General features: G+C 43.7%; 1 protein-coding gene across 1 annotated transcript in view; it reads right to left on the bottom strand.

Annotated features, from left to right (window-relative positions):
- Nucleotides 1-16,564, bottom strand: part of ITIH2 (inter-alpha-trypsin inhibitor heavy chain 2) — a 37,607-nt gene extending 21,043 nt beyond the window's left edge. Inside the window, exons 1-8 of the mRNA XM_082839151.1 lie at nt 16,336-16,564; nt 13,560-13,634; nt 10,606-10,638; nt 8,766-8,935; nt 5,535-5,639; nt 2,877-3,039; nt 1,148-1,255; nt 200-328 (exon numbers count right to left, since the gene is read on the bottom strand). Coding sequence (XP_082695277.1) covers nt 200-328; nt 1,148-1,255; nt 2,877-3,039; nt 5,535-5,639; nt 8,766-8,935; nt 10,606-10,638; nt 13,560-13,634; nt 16,336-16,422 — 870 coding nt within the window. The 5' untranslated portion in view covers nt 16,423-16,564. The remainder of the gene's footprint in view (nt 1-199; nt 329-1,147; nt 1,256-2,876; nt 3,040-5,534; nt 5,640-8,765; nt 8,936-10,605; nt 10,639-13,559; nt 13,635-16,335) is intronic.
- Between the last annotated feature and the right edge of the window lie 827 nt (nt 16,565-17,391).

Raw genomic sequence — 17,391 nt, 5'->3', positions numbered from 1 at the left:
GACATAAAATGCTCGGCGACACTTAGAGAAATATGCTTTTAGTCCCCTGTCTGCAGCCTTGACACTCGTCTGGGCAGCTGGGAACTACCCAGAGGCTGACGAGGTTTATTCGGGGGTGGGGGGGAAGGGGGGGTTATTCAACAGAAACCAGTTCTTCGGCTTTGGCGGGGCCATTCTCCCAGAGTCTGTTTTCACCCACCTGAAGCTCACCGACTTTCTCCTCTCTGTTCACATCGTACATCACCACGAGCTCACCATCTACCGCAGTCTCGGAGCAGTTGGAACATTTTCTTTGTTGTGCTACCGTGGGCTTGAAGGTGACGTGTGCCTGGAAAGAACAGTAGTGTCACAGCCTGGTCTTGGCCCCCCTCCCTCTCCAGGTGAGGAGTTGACAGCTGCACCTTCTCGTGCACACAGGTGGAGGTCCAGGGCCATTCTGCATCCGGGCAGCATCGGTGGTCTCGTTGTTGATGGAAGGGATGGTGCCAAAGCATGTGAGGGGACGTCTAACAGCCTGCGGCGCTGCTGGCCTGGTTTCAGTCCTTTATAAGAGATTCAAAGAATTCCTCCCTTTCCCCCCATGGAAGAAACAGCTACCAGCTCTAGAAAGAGCTGCTGAAAGGTTCTTAGAGGACTTCGATCCCTCCGAAGGTGGTTCCTATTGGCCATTAAGGCAGAGAGGATTAGGCTGATATTTCTTGCTGTGATTAATGAAAATCCACTGCGTATTATGTGAAAACTGTCTTTTTTTGGCTGCACCATGCGGCATGCAGGATCTTAGCTCCCCAACCAGGGATCGAACCCGCGTCCCCTGCAGTGGAAGCGCAGAGTCTTAACCACTGGACCAGCGGTTTTCAAGTCCCTGTGAAAACTGTCTTTCAGCTACTGCTCAAGTGAAATTACCTGGGAGAAATGGGACAGGACCTCCAAAAGGGACAGACTCTGGTCAAAATGCAATGAAACAATCCGTAATATTATTCTGTATATCCTGTGGGAGACCCTAGACTTTGCTCAGGGATCACTGTTCCTTTATATAGTTCCCTCAGCTCAGCACCTGACAGCTTTTCTATCCCCCAGAGCAGAGAAGGAGAGCAGAACCCAGGAGCCAGCAGCCCCTTAGACTCTGTATCATCAATGCTTGTGGTACCTTCTGGTGTCCTTTAGATACGACGGGAACTCCATCAAAATGCCCATCAAATGTGTCCAGAACATGAAGAAATCTCATTCCCTGAGGTTCAATAATCCACACATCTACCTAGAGGTGGGAAAGAAATTACTCAAAGCATTAAAATATTTCAAGATTGAGCAAGAAGTACACTTACTAAGTCCTCTGCTGCTCTTCTCACCTTCAGGATTTCCCAACGATGACCCAGCACGGCTCCACCATCACTTCTGCAAGTTCTTTAAATTGTGTGTGACACGATGCATCTCACCATGTAGGCTGAAGATCTTTTGGGCAACCTAGTATTCCCCTTCTATTGCTTCATTTCTCTGGGACTTAATTCCCCTTCGTCTACTCTGTTCCATTCCATTCTTACTTATTTTAAAAAATATTTATTTATTTGCCTGCACCAGGTCTTAGTTGCAGCATGCAGGATCTTTTAGTTGTGGCATGTGGGATCTAGTTTCCTGACCAGGGATCGAACCCGGGCCCCCTGCATTGGGAGCGCAGAGTCTTGACCGTTGGACCACCAGGGAAATCCCCATTCTATTCTTGTTTAGAAATAAGAATGGAATGAGAATTTTACCATGATCCATTCATTCATCCCCTTGAATCTTCTACATCAATGGGCAAATTACAACCTGTCTGCCTCACCTTCCTATGTGTCAAATGGAGAGCAGGTTGAACTGTGCACTTCCCTGGGTTTCTTCCAGTTCTGCTCTGCCTCTTACACAAGTGGTCATGTGATGTCAATAAGATTCGAGCCAAGAAAAGAGCAGTTCAGTTCTCACGGCAAGAGGTGAAGATTACAGCAGAGGTGAGTTCAAATTGGTAGCCAATGCCCTGCCGCAGGCACTGCTCTCGAGGTGAAGGGAGCTGGAGTGCAATGCGGGGAACGTGGAGCAGATGAAGACGACTACCTCAACCTCCACTGAGCTGCTATTATTTGCCACCTACTTCCATAAACTCATCTCACTTGTAACCAAGGAACCTAAGAACGTTGTAGTACCCTTTTCACAGGTGAGAAAATTGAGGCTCAGGATAGCTTGTCCCATGTGGAAGGTCAGTGTAGTGGGTTAAATGGAGCCCCCCGCCAAGACATGTCTACATCAAATCCCTGGAAGCTGTGACTACTATCTGATTTGGAAAAGGGGTCTTTGCAGATGCAATAAAGGATCTTGAGATGAGATCATCCTGTACTACCCAATGGGCCCTAAAGTCAACGACAAGTGTTCTTACGAGAGCAAGGCAGAGGGAGACTCGAGACACTCAGAAGACACTCAGAACAGGTCACACCCTGGTGACGTGACCAGGGGGGCAGAGATTAGAGTGATGTGGCCACAAGTCAAGGAATGCCAGCAGCTTCCAGATACCAGGAGAAGCAAGGACAGACTCTCCCTGGCAGCCTTTAGGTGCATAGCCCTGCCAACAAGTTGACTTCAGACGTCCGTCCTCCAGAACTGTGTGAGAAGACGTTTCTGTTGCTCTCTGCCACCCCGGGTGTGGTCATTTGTTACAACAGGCCACAGGAAACTGACACAGCTAATAAGGAAATGAGCTGGCATTGAAATCCGCAAGGCCTGGTTGACTCCAAACCCAGAATCCTTTCTGCACGCCACCCTGACCTGCAGTGTCGATGGCATGGAACACCACAAAGAGTGGGGACAGGCAGAAAGCACAGATGAGGGACAGAGCCGTAGAGGGATGGGCTCACCTCCAGGTGCTTGGCCAGTCGTCCTGGCTGCAGGTGGAGCCTGTGCTCGTAGGACCCCAGCTTTCTCCACTTCACTTCCTGGTAATGAAGTTCAAACTGCACCTTGGCTCCGGGGGCAATGTTCACTTCGGTTTTGAAGTTCTCCATATCGAGGGCTCTGCTCCTACAGGTGCGAGCCCCCCACGTGAGTCATCACAGGCAGAACCTACACAGAGGGCAGCCGGGCTTCCCTGGGCTAGCAACCTGCCTATTGTCCAGAAGAATGAACGGTAGGTAGAGGTAACTGCAACTTCTAGATAAATTTCATTCCACCAGCCTGGAATTTTCTTCTCCTCTCCTACCTGATCTTTTTCTTCCAGAGCTTCTTACAGATTTGAGTGTCATCTGCAAAGAGCTACTAGTTATTGATCACCTATTATGTGCCAGGAACTGGACACACATATCATTGCTATTATAGCAGCTCTGCAAGCTGGATCCCAATACCCTCAGTTATCAAATGATGACAGATGAGGCTCACAAAGGGTAAGTAATCGCTCCAGACCACACGGTGAGTCAATTGTACGGTAGGAACTCAAACCCAAGTTTAGATGATTCCAAAGACAGCACGCCTTTCCTCTACTGCTTTTGAGACTCGTTTTTTTTGAAAGTCTTCAGAAAGAAGACATCTATTATTTCATCAAATTGAATGTGTATTTCCAGCACTAATGCCTTATTTAGTCCCATACACACCAAAAGTCCAACGTGATCATTAATCTTGAGGTGTTTATGGTTTTAAAGAGAAAACAGCAGGATTGTCAAATGAGGGAGATTTGAGCATTAGGAGAAACAATGGGTGATTAAAAAACAAATTAAACAGCTAAATAAGCAAGGTGAGACCATGCATAATCGGATCGTTTGGGATCAGGGAAGTACCATGAAGAAGTGAGCTTGGGATACAGGGCAGCTGAAGAAAAAGATGAGCACGGCCGGGTACAGAGCTTAGGAGTAGAGAGTGGGGTGAGACGCCTGATGTATCTGGGTGGGGGAGGGCAGGCTACAATGCGAGCTCCGTGTTCTCTGCTGTATCCGCAGTACCTGGAGGAGTTTCTGCTGCAAATAAATATTTGTGGAATGAAGAAATAATAAATGGATGGATGATGTGGTCAAAGTGATGGGTAAAGACGGCAGAATGATACTTAAAGCACTTATTAACCTGGAGGCATGCTGGATATGTTCCCTGGCTTGGAATTTCTCCTGTCCTTTCTCCTGGCTGAATTCTATTAATCTCTCTGGGCTCAGCTCAAACATCGAGTCTTCTGTGATGATCTGGACCCCTGGACAGAACTGTTCACTTGGTACTTGGAACTCCCATAGGGTTTTGTACCATCTCTACATTAGCACATTATACCATTATATATTACCCCATTATATATTATATATATTACACTTACCTATATAATATATATACTGTAGGCACCTATATGGTATATATGTTATAGTCACCTATATATTATATATATTACAGTCACCTATCTGTTATATATATATTACAGTCATCTGTTATATATATTATAGTCACCTATAGGTTATATATATTATAGTCACCTATAGGTTATATATATTATAGTCACCTGTATGTTATATGTATTACAGTCACCTATATGATATATATATTATAGTCACCTATATGCTATATATGTTACGGTCATCTATATGTTATAGTCACCTATACACTGTCTGTTCCGTGGCCATCTCCTCCACTGGCCTGACGGTGTTTGTTGCAGTGTTGCTGTCACCTTTGACAGAGCTGGGTAACGTTAACGTTCAGTGCATTTTTTTGAATGAATGAACACATGAATGAAATGAAAAGAACTTCAGCTAAGGGGAAATTTGGGCGTCTGGAGGAGGAGAAGGAGATGAAGAAAAGAAGATGGCAGGATCTGAGGGCGGCTTAGATACACAGTGTGGGGATCAGTGAACATTCCTCTGACATTTCTGGTGGGAGAGGCTGCCTCTCTGAGGGTGGCGTGGCATTTCCAGTGTCTTATTTAAGACCGTAAGGGGAAAAAAATAAACAGAATCTAAACTAAGTAACTGTGCTGAAAAAGGTGCCACCCCATAAAAACAGGCCAAGAAGATCATTAAGACAAATTCAAAACCTTTCTTTCTGTGTTATGTGGTGCTGTAACAAGATCACCAATATTTTTCTTTCTTTCTTTTTTTTTGCAGTACGCGGGCCTCTCACTGTTGTGGCCTCTCCCGTTGCGGAGCACAGGCTCCAGACGCGCAGGCTCAGTGGCCATGGCTCACGGGCCCAGCTGCTCCGCGGCATGTGGGATCCTCCCAGACCGGGGCACGAACCCGCGTCCCCTGCATCGGCAGGTGGACTCTCAACCACTGCGCCACCAGGGAAGCCCCGATCACCAATATTTCTGTAGTTCCTCTCTGTACTCTGCTGGGAATCAGTGTTTAGTGACAGGACAGCCATCTACATGCAAGGCAAGCTATGTAAGGCTAACACGTGTGAGATCATCCAAAACTCATGTGTTGCAGGAGGCCTTAGGGAAACAGGAACGGAGATACCTAACTCTGCCACCTGAGGATGAGGTTCTGTGCCTTCTCGGAGGCTGGTTTTGGGGTTGAGTGGGGGCAGCAGTGGATGAGGACCCCCCCCCTTACCTCACCAATCCAGCCATTTTGCCTTTTGCTCTGGCCTGCGAGTAGAGGGCTCGGCCCACCGTCTTCTCCTTAACATAACTAGTAAATGTCGTGCCATCCACAGTCCTAAAAAATGACAGAGGGCCTACAGTTGGTCCAAATAGTAGTCTTAGCGCAACAAACAAACAACAAGCCAACAACCCAACCAGGTGGACTTAATGAATTATTTAATTATCATTTTGAACCTGTAGGAAACATGGAGACGTTGCATATTTCACAGGAGTCCCTTTATCTGTTAGTGTGATTAAGAGAGGTGAGGTGGGCTCCCATCCTAAAAGCTTCCTCTCGCATATTGTAGTTTTTAAAATGTTTCTTCCTAACGTTCATAGCAGCACTATTTACAATGGCCAAGACACGGAAGCAACCTAAGTGTCCATCGACAAAGGAATGGATCAACAAGATGCAGTACATATATACAATGGAATACTACTCAGCATAAAAAAGAATAAAATAATGCCATTTGCAGCAACATGGGTGGACCTAGAGATGATCATACTAAGTGAAGTAAGTTGGACAGAGAAAGACAAATATCATATGATATCGCTCATATGTGGAATCTAAAGAAAATGATACAAATGAACTTATTTACAAAACAGAAAGAAACTCACCAACTTAAAGAACAAACCGATGGTTACCAAAGGGGAAACGTGGAAGGGGGAGAGGTAAATTAGGAGACTGGGATTATCACATATACACTAGTGCATAGAAATAGATAACCAACAAGTACCTACTGTATAGCACAGGGAACTCTACTCAATATTCTGTAATAACCTAAATGGGAAAAGAATCTGAAAAAGAATAGATGCATGTATATGTGCAACTGAATCACTGAGCAGTACACCTGAAACTAACACAACATTGTAAATCAACTATACTCCAATATAAAAATTTTTTTTAAATGTTTCTTCATTTTCCAGTTTTACCCTTCAGATTAAGGGTTGTTCTCTTGTGCATCCCTTTGGAATGACAAATGTGCCTAGGATTGGTGACTGATAAGTCACTAGTTATCTGGCTGACTTTCGGTTTATAAGATCATTCTCCCGTGTGTTAAGGATCTGGGGTGGCCTGGGGGCATTACACTCTCCTGTGAGGGTGGAAAAGAGCAAGGAAAGATGAAGAAAGGTGCCTGTCAATCTCTTTGCACAGTTTGTGTTTATCTCTCCAACATCTCCCTCGGGGACCTCTGTGTGCTCATGTCACCTCTGTCTCTTAGCTGGCCGTCACCTAATCCGTCCCAATAATGGTTAGCTGGAGCAGTCAAATGACAGAATTTTAGAAGCAAAATGGAACATCTGGGCTTCAAGTGGGCAGCATCTCTCCCCAAGGAGGTATTTAAAGTGCATGGAGAAATTTTTGGCTGTTCTGATGACTGAGAAGGGCTGCTGGCATTATGGGACGACCCCAAGAGTGCTAGACATTCTGCAACGTGAGGTGGAGTTTCCTGTCCCAAATGCCAACAGCATGCTTGTCAAGCACGCTTGGTTCACCTCTGTAGGTGAGAGAAATAAGAGCCAAGGAGACAAGCGACTTGCTTGAGGTCACACACTTGCTCAGAGGCAGAGCTAGAACTGGACCCCGAGTGCCCAGGTCAGCACTATTTCCATCAAATCATGCTAAGGTTCGAAGACCAAAAAGTCTTTATGACAAAAGGAAATAATCTCTAATGGTGGAATATTTGGAACCTTGATAAATAGGCAGGAGAAGTTTTTTGACTGGAGATGGAGGTCTGTGCGGTTCATATTAAATTGTGGTGATGTAAGGAGCTATCTTCTCTGATTTATACATTCAGCCAGGAGTACAGAGAGATCAAAATAAACATATTTCACAATTCTGTCTTTCATCACCTCAAATCTTCTAAGGAATGAGATGGGGACAAAGGGAAAGAATGAAGGAAAACAGAAAGATGAGATACCTGGAATATCTAGTCATATAGTTTAAAAATAAGAATTTATTAAACTAGCTTTAATATAATTTTTTAGACAGTGTCATATAATACCACTACATAAAATCTTTTCCTTCTACATTTGCTTTTTAGAAAAGGCTGACTAAAATAATTTTTTTTTGTTAATAAATTTCTCAGACAATTTGAAGGATTCAAAATCCATGAATTCCAATTCCAATAAGTCCAATTCCAAGTTACAAATTGCCTTTTGTTCCCCTCACCTTTGTTTTGTTTAGAAAATATAATTAAAATGGCTCTGCCATTTTTAGAAGCCAAAGTGCTTGGTATTTGAACCTTTTATTTTATTTATTCCTCTATTGGCAGAACAGGGAAAGTTTACCCTTGATGAATGAAGCCTCAGGGTGGGAACAATATAACTGGCCTTCACTATTTGAAAGACATTTGGGTGGTTTAAAATTTTTTTATTATGGAAATCTTTAAGTATCCAAAAAAATAGAATAATGTAAGACACCTCCATGAAACCATCACTGAGTTACACCATTATCAATACTCAGCCAACCTCCATTGTCTATACCCCCTCCTTCCACCTCATTTATTCTGAAGCCAATCTCAGATAGCTGACCATCTCATCCTTGAACACTTCAGTATGCATTTTGTAGGGAATTTTTTAAAAGTTCTTTTGTGAATAGAACTAGAGTCATTGAGTAGGAAATGGAACGGATTTCAATTAAGTGGCAGAAATAATTCTAAGCGCTGCCAACCACTGAGTGAATTGCCTTGGAAAGTAGTGAGTTTATCATTAAGGAGATATTCAAGCCAAGCCTGGGTAATTCTCACTAGTCAGCGGCTACACAGAGGAATTCAAGCACTGGACACGTGACTGGATTTAATCCGCGGTTCTCCACTTTTTTTTCCCCGTAAAGAAACATGTGATAGATGATGCTGACCTGCAACCTCCTACACACTCATATACGGTTTCCTGTAACCCAGGGCAACTCCATATATTTTTCTCTCCCCAAGTAAGTGGGAGGTTGTTACCACAGAGATAGGCTTAAGGATGCTTTAATTTATTAGAAAAGAAAAGTGAATTGTCACAAATTCTGTTACTCTGAACAGAAGCAAAACACTGGGACCCACCCCAAGATGACTCTTGATGTCCAGGGGGTCCACAGCTCTGAAAGCGAGAACCACTGGACTAGGTGGCCATTAAGGTCCATCCTAACTGTGACGGGGTTCGACTCTTTGAGCAGAGCACATCCAGTTTCTGGTTCTGCACAGGAGTTACTCACATGGAGAAGTTGGAGATGAAGGCTCCTTTGGGAATCTGCACATCGAACACGACATCCTGAGGCTGTGGGGAGTGGTTCACCACTTTGGCCTGGATGACAGTGTTGGCCATTCGGGAAGTGATAGTAGACCGGACTTTATAGCTATAAAGGGTCACTTGATCAACATCTTCCTGTAATTGGCAAGAAAATACAACTGTACTCAGAGAAAAATGACACAGAACTTCACTACGTATTCGATGCTAACATTGGTCCATTTGATTACAAACAATTCTAAGGCATCGGTAAGCGTATAACTCAGGTATTACTAAGCATTCTCCTAACTGCTTGGAATACCCCTCAGGCAGAAGCCTGAGATAGCTTCTTTTTTTTTTTTTTGTCATTAGTAAACTTTAACGTGCCCTTTTCAGAACCAAACAGATCAAAGATTAAAAAAAGCAAAGTCATAAATTAAATATCAATAAAAATAAAAAAGTCAGAGGAAATATGAAATTAAAATAAATAAAATTTAATAACAAAAGGCCTGAGATATCTTGAGATGCCTTTCAAGCGCTATGAGTCTATTAAAAATGATTAAAGGTTAGAATATGAGGAGAAAATGGTTGTGGGGAAGCAAGTTTGGATTACGAAAGTGCAGGAAATAACTTCGAATGCAGGGCCAGAGGGAAGGAAGGATGCAGGACTGCAGCGTTGGAAGGGGACCTGGGCACTTCCAGGGGTACGGTGGGGTAGAAGACACATGTGGTCCCCAAAGCCCCACACTGCCACCTACGTTCTTCAACCTGATCTATTGTAATTTCACCTTCTTGCAGTCCTCTTGTCCTTTCCCAAATTAAAACAAAATATGAGAATGCTGATGGATGTGAGCAAAGAACAGAATATCTTGCAGAGGGCGTTTTGATGCAGTTACTGGTCCAGTACTCAGGACCCCTAATCCCAATCCTTCTCTACTGATGTAAGGCAGTTCCAGTATCCGTATGCTCAAAGACAAAGTACTGCAAACGCACATCTTTTAGGAGGTGACTCTAAACAGTCAGGATTATGGCAGTGATGTGACCGACTAGGTTTTGCTTTTTTCTCCGAAAGGTTTTGCTTATTTCAATACTAGGTGTCATATGCCTAAACTTTGTCATCCAAGATTAAACCTTTCAACACATTAACATCCAGCCCACCTCAAGCTGAGATAAAACCCAGGCTACGTTGTTTGTCCTTCTTCCCCCTTAACCCAGAGCTTCTCACAGTTGCTGTCAGTTCAGAGCAGGAAGCCCAGGGAACCCCTTCCTCTTTTTTTTTTTTTTTTTAACATCTTTATTGGGGTATAATTGCTTTACAATGGTGTGTTAGTTTCTGCTTTATAACAAAGTGAATCAGTCATACATAAACATATGTTCCCCCTTCCTCTTGATGTTTTCTTGCCACAGGAAGCTCTACTCCGAACATCTCAGGGAATCGGGCCATTTCATGTTTAAGAGTGCTTTTTCCACACTCACGGCTTTACCCTCCAAAGCTGTTAGGTGTCCTATTTTAAATCAAAACTATTCTGTTGGAATAAATACACAGTTTTTATTCCAAAAACACCTACAATGTTGTCAAAACTTGTGAAAGTAAAGAGAAGGGACAGTTTCACTCCTGGGGACAGCTCTCCCGGCTGCATACAAACTGCACCCTTTCATGCTGAATTTTAGACACACTTCCAAACAGAACTGGGCAAAGGGGTATTTCGAAAGTCAGGTAAACATTCTCAGTGATGAAGACAAAGGAGGCACCCGTATTGATTTCTTGATAATAGGTAACAGAAAAGTCATTCAGACATCAATTTTTAACAAAATCAAAGTAAACTTACCATCATTTCTCCAGATTCTCCAGAAACACTCCTCTGTGAAAGGAAGTTGGATAATCATTCTTCAGAAGCGTGTTGCTTATTACCTTGAGGGCAAAAACTGTTTTCTCAAAATATACTTTCTCAAAAGATATTTTTTCCTTCAGTGCTGAGCTATAATTCATTCACGGGAACCAAGACATAATTACCAAATATTCTTGAATGCTATTTTCCCACTGGTGTGTTTCTGTGAACAAATGTCTCAGTCACTGTTTGGTTGCATGCCCACCATCCTTTGATACAATGCTAAAACCTACGTTTTCAAATGAAAATGTTCAACCAAACTTAAGCTGAGTAGCACAGATCACCTTTACCCTGTCTATTTGTCTGATTGTTTTCTCAGCAGCAGAGTCTTTCTTCAAAGTCAGGCAGTGGGAAGGCATGTCTGTCTCTTCCACTAGATGAAGCTACATGGGAGCAGAGACTTGGATGCGTTTCCTCCTTGGTGTAGCCCCTGAGTCAAGCATGGTGGAAAATTCTGTACTCAACAGCTATGCTAGAGAATTACAGTAAGTCCCCTACATACGAACCTTCAAGTTGCGAACTTTTGAAGATGCGAACGAGCATTCCATCAACGTCGGGCATGAGTGAAATTGCAGCTTGCCCTCCGTCTCCTACTTCTGACGGTCCTTCAGCTCTACCATCTCCCACCTCCTCTCCCTCCTCCAGGCAGTAACTCTCCTTTCCTGTTCACTCGATGCCATCCCCTTTACGCCAGCTGTTGTACTGCACTACTGTACTTTTCAAGGTACTGTACTGTAAGATTAAACATGTTTTCTTGGGACTTCCTGGTGGCGCAGTGGTTGGGAGTCCGCCTGCCAGTGCAGGGGAGATGGGTTCAAGCCCTGGTCTGGGAGGATCCCACATGCCGTGGATCAGCTAAGCCCGTGTGCCACAACTACTGAGCCTGTGCTCTAGAGCCCACGAGCCACAACTACTGGGCCCATGTGCCACAACTACTGAAGCCCGCGCACCTAGAGCCCGTGCTCCACAAGAGAAGTCACAGCAATGAGAAGCCTACGCACCACAATGAAGACCCAACACCGCCAAAAATAATAAATAAATAAATTAATTTTAAAAATTAAACTTAAAAAAATTATTTTAAAAGTTTTATTTTTTGTGTTTGTTTTTTATGCATTATTTGTGTGAGAAGTATTATGAACCTATTACAGTAGGTTTATAGCCGATTGTGTTAGTTGGGTACCTAGGCTAACTTTGTCACGCTTGCGAACAAACTTGCTGAACGTGCTCTCAGAACGGAACTCACTCATATGTAGGGGACTTACTGTATCCACATGAATGACTGTCCTGTGGGCATGGAAAACTGACTGGCTTTAGAGTGATGGGTGAACCTTTAATGTCAGATGGATTTTAAAGTAATAATTAACGTGTGGGACATTAGCTTTGCTTGCCTGATTTGGGGTGAGTTGAAATTTTAGGGGGTATTATGTGACATAGCGAGGCCAACGACTGCCTTCTTCTAGACTTTTTTAAATTGGAGCATAGTTTATTTATTTATTTATTTTTGGCTGCATTGGGTCTTCGTTGCTGCACACAGGCTTCTCATTGTGGTGGCTTCTCTTGTTGTGGAGCACTGGCTCTAGGCGCGCGGGCTTCAGTAGTTGTGGCTTGCTGGTTTCAGTAGTTGTGGCTCACGGGCTCTAGAGCTCAGGTTCAGCAGCTCTGGCGCATGGGCTTAGCTACTCCGCGGTATGTGGGATCTTCTGGGACCAGGGCTCGAACCTGTGTCCCCTGCATTGGCAGGCGGATTCTTAACCACTGCGCCACCAGGGAAGCAGTGTTAGTTTAGTGTTAGTTTCAGGTGTACAGCAAAGTGATTCGGTTAGACCTACATATATAACTATTCTTTTTCAGATACCTTTCCCTTATAGTTTATTACAAAATACTGAGTATAGTTCTCTGTGCTATACAGTAAGTCCTTGTTGGTTATCTATTTAATTTTATTTATTTTTTGGCCGTGCTACGCGGCTTGCATGATCTTAGTTCCCCAACCAGGGATCGAACCTGTGCCCCCTGCAGTGGAAGTGTGCAGTCCTAACCACCGGACCACCAGGGATGTCCTGGTTATCTGTTTTATGTATAGTAGTGTGTATCTGTTAATCAACTTCCTAATTTATCCCTCTCCCCCTTTCCCCTTTGGTAATCCTAAGTTTGTTTTCTATGTCTGTGGGTCTTTTGGACTTTTTGAATGCAATTCCATAAGATGACGTTTTCCCTTTTAGATGAAGACCCTGACATGAGGACTTGCCTATTGGGTTTTAATACTATCGGTCTACAAAAAGCCTGGACTTGCAGCAGGTCAAAAATTCATACCCGCACAAAAGATGTCATAGGTCAGCTTAGAGTTGCTTCCACAAACACCTCCTTTTTTAGCACCTGGGCTCTACATGGGAGAAGCCAAACCTTTCTTGGCCCCCTGGAGAACTCACCCCATGAGTTAGAGCATTTTGTCTGTGCTGTTGCTGGCATCCGGGAGGAGACCGCCAGCATGGTCAGGTCCCCTGTGCTCTCTGAGCAACTGCCCGAGACAGCAGAGACCGTGACTAGGTAGGAGACCATGTGTGGCCCCAATAGGAAGTGTCCTAAGAGGAAATTCTTCCATACAAAGCAGTAAAACTATCCCATAATCTTAAACTTTGAAGAAAACACATAGCAATGTATTCTCTAAGGGACCAAGGTGACCATTACAGTTTGAAGATGAACGGACAGCCGTGAGGAGGCTTCCCTTTATTTCAGCTGGACAGTGTTTCCTCCAGGTGTAAAACCAGCAGACTCTTTGCTGCTAAAAAAACATGCTCTTGAGAAAATGTAGCAAAAATCGTCTCAACCCTTTTCTTATTTCTTCAATCATGATCTCTTTCACTTATTTTCCCTTTAGGAACTGAGGTTTACTGTACCTGGTACCTCCGGTTCTCTGGCACAAATTGAAATTTGCCTGGGGCCAGTTCCACAAGGTCTCCATATTCTGCAAACTGAAAAAAGAATTTAGGATGTTTATTTCTATCAACAAAAAGCAGGGAGCTGGTGATAGGCATAAGGTACTGTATTCAATATATTATTTTGTCTTGTTTTCTATATCTCTGGGCAATCTCATTTTTTCAAACAATGATTTCTTTTTTTAAAATTGAAGTATAGTTGATTTACAATGTTTCAGGTGTACAGCAAAGTGATTCAGCTATACATATACATGTAATCTATTCTTTTTCACTATCTTTTCCCATACAGGTTATTACAGAGTATTGAGTAGAGTTCCCTGAGCTATATATACAGTAGGTCCTTGCCATTTATCTATTTTATATATAGTAGTGTGTATCTGCTAATCCCAAATCCCTAATTTATCCTTCCCCCCTTTTCCCTTTGGAACTGTTAAGTTTGTTTTCTGTGTCTGTTACAATGATTTTTTTTTTTCTCTCTCTAGTTGCGGAGAGCAGGGGTTACTCTTCATTGCAGTGTGCGGGCTTCTCATTGCGGTGGCTTCTCTTGTTGCAGAGCACGGGCTCTAGGCATGCAGGCTTCAGTAGTTGTAGTACATGGGCTCACTACTTGCAGCATGCGGGCCCTATAGCACTCGGGCTTCAGTAGTTGTGGCACATGGGCTCAGTAGTTGTGGCTTGCAGGCTCTAGAGCACAGGCTCAGTAGTTGTGGTGCACGGGTTTAGTTGCTCCGTGGCATGTGGGATCTTCCCGGACCAGGGCTCGAACCTGTGTCCCCTGCACTGGCAGGCGGATTCTTAACCACTGCACCACCAGGGGAAGTCTCTACAATGACTTCTTTAATATATTTGTTTGCCAGTTACTTCTCAGAGGTGAGTAAATGAGAGTTAGTATCTCCAAATTTGCTGGAAGCAGGAGTTCATTTCTGAGTTTGCCTGAAGATGATGGGATATCCAAGCAGGAGTTACAGTAGCCCAGTGATCAGGTAGGTGCCTGGCAGAAGTACTGGGTAGATCTTGGGGGCATCAGAGGTGTCTTACTAGGTAAATGTGGGCCATTATCCATTGAGTTAGAAATGGCGATGTGAAAGGAATGCCAGTAAGTGACTGAAAAAGCACAAACACATTTGGATATCTTGCCTCCAACTCCTGGCTTCGTCAATGAGATTTCCAACATACTCTGGTAGTTTTTAAAGTGTTAGAAAATATGATAGTTTCTAGGCAGACAGGGTGATTTTCTTTTTTCTTGCAAATATGCCATCCTGTTCTTTGGCATCTTTGTAGGTAATCCACTCTGTAAGTAGCACAAGCCGCTGCGCCTTCTAGGATATTCCCAGAATACATGCTGCTTTTCTGGCATCAAAATAGCTCTTGGGGCTTCCCTGGTGGCGCAGTGGTTAAGAATCCGCCTGCCAATGCAGGGGACATGGGTTCGAACCCTGGTCCGGGAAGACCCCACCCACCCCTCGGAGCAACAAAGCCCATGAGCCACAAATACTGAGCCTGCACTCTAGAGCCCGCGAGCCACAACTACTGAAGCACGCACGCCTAGAGCCCGTGCTCTGCAACAAGAGGAGGCACCGCAATGAGAAGCCCGCGCACCGCAACGAAGAGTAGCTCCCGCTCACCGCAACTAGAGAAAGCCCGCATGCAGCAGCAACAAAGACCCAACGCAGCCAAAAGCAAATAAATAAATAAATTTATTAAAAAGAAGAAAAGCTCTTGTATGACTTTCAGTCCAAGATTTTCAATACGTTGGGGATGATCAAGGGTCTGAAGTGAAGACCTTGAGCTCCCCAGGAGTAATTCCTACACTCTGCCCGTCCATTTACCCAATCTTCCCCTTTAACAGGAATATTAAGTGTCCTTAATTTGGAAATCATTTTCACTTAGGTATGACAAACAAAGTGCTTTGAAAATGACTTTTCTATATACTCTTAAGTAAAAGAATGATAGTGATATTCCATAATAACAGTTATGAGAGCTAATAATTATTAAGTTCTTCCCCAGGTTTGCACTGTGCTGGGTAGTTTACATATGTCACTTAATTCTTACAACAACCCTTTGGGTTAGATCAATTATTATCCCCAATTTTTTAGATAAGGAGGGGGCAGCTGTACTTCGTAAACGGTACACTATGGGGTCGGGCTGTGAACTTGGTTCTCATGCAAAAGCTGTTAATGCTCTAAAGGGTAAATATATGTTCCAGAACTTATGGTTACCGGGGGGAAGGGATAGTTAGGGAGTTTGGGACTGACATGGACACATGGCTATATTTAAAACAGATAACCAACAAGGTCCTACTGTACAGCACAGGGAACTCTGCTCAATATTATACAACAACCTAAATGGGAAAAGAATTTGGAAAAGAATAGATACATGTATAATTGAATCACCCTGATGTATGCCTAAACTATCACAACATTGGTAATCAACTGTACTCCATATAAAATAAAAAGTTAAAGATCCTTATCACAAGGGGAAAAAAACTGTAACTATGTATGGTGAGAGATATTAAAGACATTGTGGTGATCATTTTCCAATATATACAAATATTGAATCAAAAAAAGGGTAAATACAGGTTCCAGTAATTATAATAGTGAACACATCTACTCAGATTAATTTTATCATGAATTTCCATTCCACACAGAATGCTGTCCTTGAATAGCAACAGGTAACAGGTTATTTACCAAGCTAACCTTTGGAGCCGACAGCAAGGACGTCTTCTGGAAGTACTTACTTCTGAAAGTCCGTTAGTGGGGATTTCAAAGCCCTGTGATTCAGAAAGGAGGAAGCAGACGAGAAAGCACACGAGCCCCTTCATCATGCTAGGTTGCTCTGCCCAGCTCTCCAGTGCCGGGTCTGGGAGGAGCCCACTGCTCCCTGAACCACGATCAGAGGCACAGCAGAGCCGTACAGTTGGTTTTCAAAAAGAAAATTGAGAGAAAAGAGAAGAAGAGAGCTCTCAAACTTTGTTCCAAAACAGGACAAATATTTGTTCTGGAGTTCAAACTTAAGCTGGGGAGGGGGGGGGGGTGGGTCACACACCCAGAGGTTATTCAAACAGCAGAGCTGGGGGCGGTCCCTGGGCTGTGAGAGTAAGGCAGGGTCGGACAGATGTGCAGTGCTTTTTTCTTCTTTTTTCCTTTTGCTGATTTCTGTTCATCTTAAAATCAGAGAGACCTAAGATCAGCGTCATCTTCTTTGAAAGACCAGGTGAGGCACGTGACTGAGAAATCGAGTCAGAGAGGAAAAAGCTAAAGTGAAAAGCTTCTGGAAACAAAATCCTTTGGTTTAAGTGAAAGCAGGAGGAATTTAGGAAAAGTGGGAGAAGAAACCCCACGGTTTTCTGAGCAAAGCACTCACTGGCAGTGTCTCTCCCTCTCCCTTTGAAAACCGAGAACCTATTTCATGAGAGAACTGGGCAAGCAGCAGTGTGGGAGGTTAGGCACCCCTTCAGCAAGGAAGTTTCAGGAACCTCTTTGATTAAGAGAACAGAGTCTGTTCCGGCTGCCCCTGGTCAGTCTCACTCAGGTCAGTGGAAAATCAGTTCTCCCCATCCCAGAACCAGAGACAGCCCAGCCTGGAATCCCTTCCCGCCCATGGTCATGAATCCTGATAACAATGTTAACTAGGATTTATTGAGCCCTTTGTGGTGTCATGCACTTTTACCTACCTTAACTTTAACCCCCTGTTTTTATTCAACTATAAAAGAGCCATGTGAGATGTGTACTACATTTATCTTCATTCACAATGGAGGAAAGTAAGGTTAAGTATCAATAACTGATTCCACATT

The sequence above is a fragment of the Leucopleurus acutus genome (assembly GCF_964270905.1).
Source record: "Leucopleurus acutus genome assembly, chromosome: 1".
Lineage (NCBI taxonomy): Eukaryota > Metazoa > Chordata > Mammalia > Artiodactyla > Delphinidae > Leucopleurus > Leucopleurus acutus.
The sequence above is the reverse complement of the archived record's forward strand: the minus strand, read 5'-3'. Positions and strand labels throughout refer to the sequence as shown.